At 43.7% G+C, this 10105-nt stretch overlaps 1 protein-coding gene across 1 annotated transcript; it reads right to left on the bottom strand.

The window, feature by feature from the left end:
• Window positions 1–445: 445 nt before the first annotated feature.
• marcksl1b (MARCKS-like 1b) lies at window positions 446–3199 on the bottom strand. Its single transcript, XM_070985269.1, has 2 exons — window positions 2898–3199; window positions 446–1854 (listed from the first exon to the last, which is right to left on the bottom strand). The coding sequence occupies exons 1-2, from the start codon at window positions 2985–2987 to the stop codon at window positions 1315–1317; spliced, it is 630 nt and encodes a 209-aa protein (XP_070841370.1). The 5' UTR covers window positions 2988–3199; the 3' UTR covers window positions 446–1314.
• Between the last annotated feature and the right edge of the window lie 6906 nt (window positions 3200–10105).

Genomic DNA, 10105 nt, shown 5'->3' with positions numbered 1-10105 from the left:
AGTTACTGGTCATACCAGACCAAGAAAGACTGTAGCAGTCAAACGTCAGCATGTGCTCACCTGAGGAAAGGTGTATTTTGTTGTTCATGAATTTAACCTTTAATTCACGAAGAGAGGAATGTGCTATTTCATCCTTCAAAAGTCTCGGTCTCACTTTAAGTTGGGTTTTGATGCCAGGTATGGCATGAAATGATGCAGCTGCTCCAGCTGAAGTTTTATGTTCTTATACTGTAATCTGTAGTGTATCCCTGGTCCTTACTACTGGTTTGCTGCCAGTGTGTATTAGTTAACACAACAGTGCTATAAACACTTTGAAACAGGCTCCAGACTCTGTCAATAAAGTATACTAGTTTGTAGTTTTATTTTTATTTTTCGCATTACGTTTGTTGCTTTTGTCGTAACAAATGCAATGCATGATGTAAAGAACCATGAAGACACGTAAACGGGCAGGTAACCAACATTTATTTACCATTATCAACTTTACAATAAAACCAGTAACATCTGTCAACATTAGCAAAATAAAGAACAGAAATCAGTCCGATGTATTTACAGAGACAAAGCAGATTCAGGCTCACACACGACAGATAAACAACTCTGCTTCATATCAAACCGCAACAGTGAACATAGCAAGCTTAAGTGTTCCTTTTTCATAGTAAGGTAAAAATCAAAGTTGTCTATTTTTTTTTTCTTTAAACAAACAAGTAATAGCTTCTCTGAATCTTTAAGATGGTTCTCTATAATACACCACAAAATACTTCAAATTTGGGTTAAAATATAGGAATGTAAAAAGTTGGCAAGTCTCTTAATTTTCTGATTTCATTTTTTTTTTCTTTTTTCTACTCAACAGTCATTTCAAGTGGTGGTGGTGTCCTAGTATCTGATCTAGCTTCATTCCTTCAGCGAGGAGGCATCTTGATCTGCAGATTTTTAGGGAAAAGATGCTTTGACTCCATCCTTCTCTATCCATCCTTCATCCGTCTGTACTTCACGGTGTCACCAGCTCGCGTTTTAGCCATTAAAATCCGTTTCCCACACAGCGACCAACCCACAGCCTAAAACTCAGTCCAGGTCCAGATGTCGAGCAGTACCCAGGGAAGTGATCTAGTGAATCTAGTCTGTCGTCTTGTTATCATGACGAAAAGTGGCACGTCAAAGGAGTCTCTCACATACATGTGTATATATTTACATATACATATATCCATATACATATGTATACATATACACATATATATAAATATATATATATATACTCTTAAATTTTCTTCTCTCTCTTGAAAAACAGTTCACCCAGTTCATTGTGAGCTGGCGGTACAATCACTCTTTCTTTTCAGAGGGAGCGGGGGTCGAGCTGCTCTCCTCTGTTGGTTTTGTGGCCTCAGGGGCCGGAGCAGCTGCCTCCTTGGCCTCCTCCTTGGGGGCCTCCTCTTTAGCTGGCCCCTCCTCTGCCTTTGGGGCCTCAGCCGCAGCAGCGGCCTCCTCCTTCACCTCCTCCTTCTTCTCTTCCTCTGCAGGAGCAGCAGCTCCGTTCTCAGCAGGCTTCTCCTCAGCGGGGGCATCGGCAGCAGCCGCTTCCTCTTTGACAGCCTCGCTCTTCTTGCTCTTCTTCAGATTCAGTTTGAAGTTGAAGGACTTCTTCAGGGAGAACTTCTTCTTCTTCTTCTTGGGGGTCTCCTTCGCTGCAGCCTCGCCTTCGGGTTTGGCTGCCTCTCCATCTGCCGCAGGCGCCGGCTCAATGGTGTCACCTCCTGCGCCGGCTTCAGGCTCCTTGGCTGCCTCAGCTGAGCCGTTGGTGGCGGCAGCGTCCCCATCGGGCTTTGTGGAGACATCGCCATTGGTTTTCACATGCCCATTCTCCTGAAAAGAGGTTGCCACAAAATAAGTCATGTTTGTAAAGCTTCACCTTCTGACACAGAAAATCACCATAATATTTATTACACCTCTCTGCGCAAGCATGAAATGCAAATGAACACCGATTTTAGATGTGCATTACTCATTTCTTTCCAGATCATCGTCGTGCTCATCAATTAACCACCGTGTCGCCCGGCTGAGAGGCGACGCCTTGCAGTACTCTAATCAGGCGATAGGCGGCGGTAGCGCCTCACAGACCGCCTGGGTACCAGACAGACATCGGCTCAACAAAGACGAGACTGGAGCGCATCGATGGATGAATGAAAACACTTTCATTTGACGTTTTTTGGCCAAAAACCAACCTAAATTTTGAATTGCTCAATTAATATAATAAATACTGACGTAAAGTCTGATTTTTTTGCTGCCACTTGCTAAGTGTAATAACATATTAATTAACATCCATAATGATCCAATATTGGTCTAAAGTATGAACTGTAAATATAATGTGACTCATCCCGCTAGTATTAAATTTTGGAAAGTCCCAGTTAGTGACATGGGTGACCAGACGACGACCAGGCTTGTATTTTAAAAAGGGAGGAGTAGTAGACTGCCTACGTGCGCTCCTGCACCCCCCTCCCCTCCCCCTAAAGCCTGGCACTGTCAAGCACGCTGTGTGGATTTTGGGTTGAACCTCAGTCACAAATAAATAAAAACACGCTAACTTAAACTCGAACCCACCTCGTCAATCGGAGTCAGTAAAACCACATGCTGGCTCATTTATAGTTTTTTTTTTTTTTTTTTTTTTTGTTTTTCTTTTTTTTTTATGTATTTATTTAGGGGGAGCTCTGTGATCAAGCCATCAGCCGTAGACGGCGATGCTCAGAGCCCCACCTGACTGACTGACATGCAAGTTTGATCATTTCAGCCTCGGCCAGATTTAGTGAAACCAATGTTTTCGTGTGAGAAATGAAACTTTTATTAAATTCTACTTCCATTCTGAGTTTAGAAAAAAAAAAACGATGCAGCGCGCGCCGGCTGAGTGAGATTACCTGTCCGTTGGTTTTGACAGCCGCAGCATCAGCGGCGGCGGCGGTGTTTCCCTCCGCGGCCACATTTCCTTTGGATGCCTGGGACCCCATTGTCTTCGGTGAGTGCCTGTGTCTTCTAAAGCAAATTAAAAAGAAAAACTAAAAAAGAGTGGTTTCAAGTTAATCCAACCCCAGGGTGAGTGATGTATCCAGCGGTGAAACGATGAGAAGTGTGTGTTGTTGTTTTTTTCTTCAATCGGCAGCTACGTCCCCTCGGCCGCTCCTGAGGATGGACCTGTCACCCTGGAAGAGAGAGACCCTCTAAACTCAACACTGGTTGAACGCAACGCTTCAACATACAGCAGGTTCAAGGCACCACCCGAGGGCGGGGCCGGCTGCGGTCTGACCAATCACCGCGCAGTGTAAGGGCAAGTCTAGCCAGCTCTGGCCAATCACCTCTGACTCCCTAATTGTCCCCGCCCCTCCAGAGGACCCCCAGCAATGAAGCCAATTTAGCTCGACTGGAAACTGTTTTTTAAGCACGCAAGTAGAAAATAACAGTGAGTTGGCAGCAAGATAAAAGAAGATGTTTCACGTGAAATCCTCTCTCTTCTTCAAGCAGCGTGTCTGTTACTGTGTGTGTTCATCTGCTTCTGGTCTTATGATGGCTGAGTACTCAGTCAAAGATGAGGCATCTTGCAAACATCTTGCTAGTAATAAGGCAGGAAAGAGGAGTCATTTATAGTGAATTATTACAACATTTGCACATGTGGGTATGCACATGTGATGTGATGTCAGGGACCTGTGTGGCCCTAATGCACTCCATCTGAGTGAAATGAGTATTAGTACTCACAGAAGCTGGTGTGAAACATCTAAATCACTTACAGGAATGAATGAGTTTTAAAATTTGCTATATCAGCTTACTTACACAGCACCCAGCAGGACTAATACCACGCGAATGTCATTTCCACCAGCTGCAACTAAAGGTTATTTCCATTATCAGTTGATCTGTAGATTGTTTTCTCCATTAATTGATTCATTGTTTCATCTGTTAAATGTCAGAACATTGTGAAAATGCCTGGGAAGAGCTCGAGTCGGTGTATTGATGTAACTGCTTGTTTTAGGCAACCAACAGTCCCCAAAGGAAAAACATTCAATATGCTATCATTGAAAAGGAAGAAACAGCAAGCTTAGTTCTTCTTCTCTGTTGGCCTAAAAATGAAACAATAAATCAAAACCATGATTGATTGATTGACGACTCGATGAATCAACCGATGGTTTCAGTTCCAGTTTCCTCTGATTGTCTCAGTTCATGGCGTGAAGTAATCCACTCCACTGCAAGTTTGACGTTATGAGTATTTCTTAGGCAAGCGGGGAAGTTCGAGTGAGTCTCTTTTGGTTTCACTATCATTAAGGATGCTCACAAATGGACATTTTAAAACACAATCTGATTCAGCACTTGGTCAGAGTTTCAGTAAAATCTATTCCAGCTGTTTCCGGGAGCATGTCTTCATCAGATACACAGCCATGATTCATGCCATTGTGTAGTAAATGACATAAACTCCAGCATATGTCCTTTTCTTATAGCAAGGTTGAAAATACCTTTTTTTTGTTCCAACAATACATGCAATTCTCCAGAAATTTGACACATGTGGCCAGCTTTTATTAGCTGTAGCGAGACGGCTAACACGGCAACATGATTGACTTATAATTGCCACAAAATCATGGTCACAGCATCTCAGAAATAACTGCAAAATATGTGACAGACGACGTGACACAGGTCAAGAAAGGCCTCAAAATGTACAGATGAAACATTCAGTAGGAAGGGAGAAAATATGGGTTTACTCAGGAGTTTCTTGTCCGTCTCTCTCTGCCTGTCGGAGCAGCTCAATAGTAAAAGGGACCTATACTTTTGTCAAACAATGGTGAATGATGGTTTAATCTATTGTTCAATATTGTCCTCTCATTGTGGACATGGGGACACATTTTTCTGGTGATCTGACTGGAGAACAGGATCTGCATTGGGACTAACAGCGTGTCACGCTGTCTGCTAATGGCTCCATGACTGGATTTGTTGTTCAATTCCGCTATGTCAACAACATACCAGGAGCAAAATATATCAGTGTGATGATCACGCACATTCCACCTGATCATGTTGGTCCACACACATTCCTTGCAAACAGCTGTCAACGCTACGCCGAATCGGTTTGCGAGGAGAAGACTTCAGTGTTCAATGCCACAAATGATCTTTACTGCGACCAATCAGCCTAATTGATTTTGTGAGACTCGGGAACATTGGAATGCGTGTCAGCAGCTCATCTCGATGCTCGAACCACCAGCGCTCCACTTCAGGTCAGTTAATCGAGTTCGTCTGAATCAGTGCAACCGAACAGACGTTACTTTTGCGGACGAGCCAAATTCTAAAAAACATGTGTATTATGCAGTTAAGCATTTCAGAGGCAAACATTTCATTAACGTGGTAAAGAAGGAAATGCCATCTTCATGTGGCTGTATTTCACTGTAACATATAGACAACTCTTTTTCGACTATGTTCACATCAAGTATGTAGATCCATGACCAAAGAATAGCAGCACCTGGACATTACACATGTATGTGACTGCTACTACTGTAGGACTATTTTTTTGGGCAGGAGCAGTAACTTTATGTATTCTCCGCTGGTCACAGAGCAGCCTCACAGTGCCAATAAGACTCCAGGACACCTCTCCTAGGCCTTTGACAGAGCCAGGCCAGCTGTCTCTTTATGCTAAGCTAAGCTAGCTTTGATATTTAAAGGACAGACATGAGAGTGATATCAGTCTCTTCTAACTTTTGGCAAGAGTTATTTCCTAAAAAACAGAACATCGGCTTTTTGGGGAAGTCAAACTCATGACTCACAAATCATGTCTTTATGGAGTGAGGGAAATCCAAATGCCTTTACCCACACTGAAGGTGTACATATTTCTCATGTGGAAGTGTCAGAAAATCCGCAGGACGAGGTAATGATGAGGTGAGGAGTAATAGCTGATTGAAGGATGCAGCCAGTAAATAAATTGTTCTCGTATTATTCACACAAGTCTGTAATTTTAGCCGTCTCCCACAATTTAAATAAGTAGCAGCACTTCACTAATGTAAACAGGACCATTATGGGGAGCCATAAGTGGTTTTATTGTTGTATTTGCTGACTGGATTTTTCCTCTGCAGCCGAATGCGATAAAACATCAGTACACAGCGCATAAACTTTGCTGTCGTTCACTCTTGAATGGATTACAATGCATCAGAGGCCTTTCCAGTCCCCTTCACCCTGTGTTCCTCTGTGGTTTGCCCTCACTTCATAGCAGTCACGCTGAGGGGACAACCTTTTCTCACACACGTATCACGCTGTATCTATCTAGCAGCCTTGTAAATGTCATAATAATGTGTCCACTGTGTACTGTGGAATGCCTGGCACGCAGGCCCTCCCGTCTCCTCAAGCCATCTTCCCCTGTGAATGGGCTTCTTCAGTCTGCCTGAGGTAACTCAGCCGTAGGGGCGGGGGGAGAGACGTCATCATGGTTAACTTTTACAGATGGAACTACATCAAGTGCTCCTTTCTCCTTCTTTCAGTCCCTGTGTGATGGTACTGACGACAGCGCTGAAGGCACAGACGAGGCGCAGGCTCATCATCTCCTCGCCACTGCACTTGACACTTCGCTCCATGTAATGTCCGTCTGTGTGTGTTTGCATGTGTGCGCCTGAGTGTTATGTGCATATAAGGGAAGCATTGTCATGGGAGCGATGAGCATCAGGGGGTGAGAGGCACAGAGAAGCGATCCTTCACACATAGACACACATTATGCACCCTCACACACACACAGAAAGCAAGGAGGGCATAAGCTGTGGCAGAGTTCATATAGCTGTGCTGAGGGTTGGAATGCAGAGGGGAGAAGAAAAGAGGAGGAGGGGGGTTTCTGATCTGTATGATAGAGCCGAGGCCTTAGATGGAAAGAAGAGGACGGGGAGGGAGACAGAAGACAGCCAGGGGGACAGGCTGTGACTGGCAATGGAATGACGTGCTGATAGCTGAGTGATAGCATTAGGTATGACCAGGGGATGTGATAAGATGTCATCAAACAACCTTTAACCCCCCCCCCCACCCACCACCACATATACAAACCTCCATGAGGGAGGGATTCTAGGATTGGAATGAAGAGGACAAGATGGAAAAAAATGATGGTACAGGACCGAGTACGATGCTGTGAAGAAAACTGAGACATATTTAAGGATGGAAGGACTTGGTAGATTCAAACTAGTGATTTATTCAAACAGGTTGAACTATTAAAACTTAAGGAACGCCTCTGCCTTTAAAGACTTCACACATGTGCAAATCGGTTCCTGGCAGACATCTGAAGTGCTGTCCGATCTAAAGCATTCAGCTATGTTAACAGGAAGTCACTGTAGGGGCGATAAACTAAAATTAACTGCTAATCTTTGTAAATGTAGGTGTGAGTCTGTTTCATTTATATGTGTGCACATCGGCAAATGTGTGACTTCAGACTATTCATCGAGTGTAGAATGAGTGGAAAATATGTGATTACGCTAACGTAGCTGACACTATTAGATCATTCAGTCTAATACTATTGGCCCAACATTTTAGAATTTGATGTGGTATTAAACAGCATATTTGTCATTACATTACCTAATTCACTCCTGTCTCCAAACAGGAAACATATTAGCCAGCTAATGTTAGCATTTGTTGATTCAGCTGGGTAGGTCACAGTTCCGCCTGACAGTTACTGGGTGTAAATAGTTATTTATGAGTCATTTCTAGGTAAGAACTAGTTTGTGGGGGGCAGTCTGCTTAAATGTAATTATATGTGGATGTACACTAAGAAAACCTTGTCTAAGTTTGAGCTTAAGAACAGCTGGTGCAACCAGATGAAACTGTATGGTAACTTCATGTTGGTGACTTCTAATTGAGCTTTACTCTCATTACACAGTACAGGTTTGCACTATGAAATGCGATATGTGTAATATGCAAGCTATGGTGCACCACCATATTGTATAAGTCGTGGACATATTTGTGTGTCATGAAACCCTCCTCTGAGGAAGTCACCTAACTCTCTCGTGTCAGGGTGTGCTGGTGCTTTCCAATCAGGCAGTGCTGTCACGTAAACAAGAAGGTGGGGAAACTTAAAATATGATGTCACGTTCACGCAGCAATATGAAACTGATCACTCAGTCTTCATAACAACACTTTCATTTTCATTGGTTTGACACATAATCGTATGATTTCTAATTGACAATCTGGAGTTAAGTGATGGACGAATTGCATTCTGCTGCTCAAAGTGTTCACGTGTTTGTAAAACTAAGTCCATTAAAGCTTCAAAGAGCACATATCAGATTATCTTCTCGGCCTGAACCGGTCATTCACCACCAATCATCTCAAACTGCCGGAAAAGGATTATTAGGAGCTTGTTACCTCATTGGAAGTCTAATTGAGCCAATAACACTCTTTAACTTTCTCCATTGCTTGCTGTCACATCATGTTAAACTTCTCAGCCTCAGGGTCGTCCCCACCCTTTACACAGCCTACGATCGCCCTTTCATCACACGCCTGGAGGTCGTCACAGGATCATCGCACAGCTTTGTCCTGATTGGCGAATGGTACTCGCCCCGTGTCTTTTATCCTGTGACAATCAAAATTTATTTTCATGTCAGCCCCCAACATGGCCACTTCTTTTAAGCTATGTATGATCCCAAAGCCCACCCCCTCACTCTCTTCTTGTCTGGCTGCAGTCAATGAAGCTTTGTGCATGTATTCCTGGATGTTGGCCTGTGTGTGAGCTCTGACTCCCAAAGGCTGCATTGTTCTGCGCTTCATCACCCGACGGAGGAGCATCCCAAGTGCGACTGGAGGGGGAGAGAAGAGGTAGCAAAGGGTGGGTAAAGACAGTGAAGGCAAGAGAGTGAGGGGGCAAAGGATTATGGGTATTAAATCGACAGGGTGCGCTGAAAGTGTTATTTCTGGATGCCGCCACATTAAAGAAAGTTAAGACAAAGTATTTTTGTGAACAAATCTTTATTACCATGCTTTTTGCTTAATTGTAGACAGTCATGTAAATATGTATTTCCTGCTACTACAATCCTGGGGCAGCAGATTAAGTCAAGATTTTTGAACGGCATACAGTCCCCGCCCTGGATTCTAATCAGTCATTTTAATCAAAGTCAGCCGAGCTGCGGTCAATATCTCTTAAGTGCTCGCTCAGTCGTATAAGCACTGATTCCCAGGCCCTGTAGAGGCACAATGGATAGCATATGGCTTAGTGTCTGAGCTGACAGATGTCCACGCTGGACAAGTAGAGAGCAGAAACAAAATAATCATGACTTTAGCTTTGAGCTCACGCAGTGGCCTGGGGGTCAAGGGGGGTCAGAGTTGGCAGGCAAATAACAATGGTGCAAGGAAATGGGGAGATGGGGTGTTGTGGTACACCAGTCCTGTTTAATATGAACTAAGTAGGTCACATCCTCATGTTATCTGGAGTGACAGAGAGGCAGTTTGATGTTACAGACTTTGTTCTGTGTTCCTCATTTTGGGAATGAGAGGTTTCAGTAGTAAGAAAGAACTGGAACGAGACCGGTTTCAGAGAAGTGTTTGGGACTTTCCATTTACAACCTGATTACTACTGTTGACACATGAAGACCAATAAGATCACCCTTCTAAGCAAACTCACAACATTTCACTTTCGCTTTCAGTCCACTTCTCCATCTTTCACTGATTTATGGTCAGAGGGGGGGAGTCCCTGTGGGGATTTCCCAAGCGAAGGTGTTTTATGTGGATGTATCACAGTGCATACACTGTGACAGGGAGAAGGCGTGCTGGCGTTTCTGAATGCTGTAACAGGTATTTTCAAGTAATATGAAAATTTCCAGTATTTTAAAGTCTTACTGCTATAACCCTTGATTTTAAAACAGGCCCACGTTTTCAGGAAATAAAGCACTGTTTGTCTTAAATGTGGAAATTCGGCCTCGCCGTTACTCACCAACGAAGAAATTACCAGACTCAGTCTTTGTCTAACATACTGGGTACACACACACAGGCACACACACACACACACGCCTGGCACATGCAGCACTGGAAATGGTGTCAGCCCAGTATAAATCCCTTTTGACATATGAGCATGCCAGTGACCTTATTACCATGACAACAGTTTCTACAGGATAATGGCGTTGTGGCAATGCTGACACAATAT

This window comes from Chaetodon trifascialis, chromosome 17 (genome assembly GCF_039877785.1).
Source record: "Chaetodon trifascialis isolate fChaTrf1 chromosome 17, fChaTrf1.hap1, whole genome shotgun sequence".
In the NCBI taxonomy this organism is placed as follows: domain Eukaryota; kingdom Metazoa; phylum Chordata; class Actinopteri; order Chaetodontiformes; family Chaetodontidae; genus Chaetodon; species Chaetodon trifascialis.
Note: the sequence above shows the minus strand (reverse complement) of the source record. Positions and strands in the feature narration are given on the sequence as shown.

What these genes read in the sequence shown, in the direction of transcription:
- marcksl1b (XM_070985269.1), bottom strand. Translation starts at nt 2,987, where the DNA reads ATGGGGTCCCAGGCATCCAAAGGAAATGTGGCCGCGGAGGGAAACACC. An exon ending in CTGTCAAAACCAACGGACAG is followed by an intron (nt 1,855 to 2,897) that starts GTAATCTCACTC and finishes ACCTCTTTTCAG; the next exon opens with GAGAATGGGCATGTGAAAAC.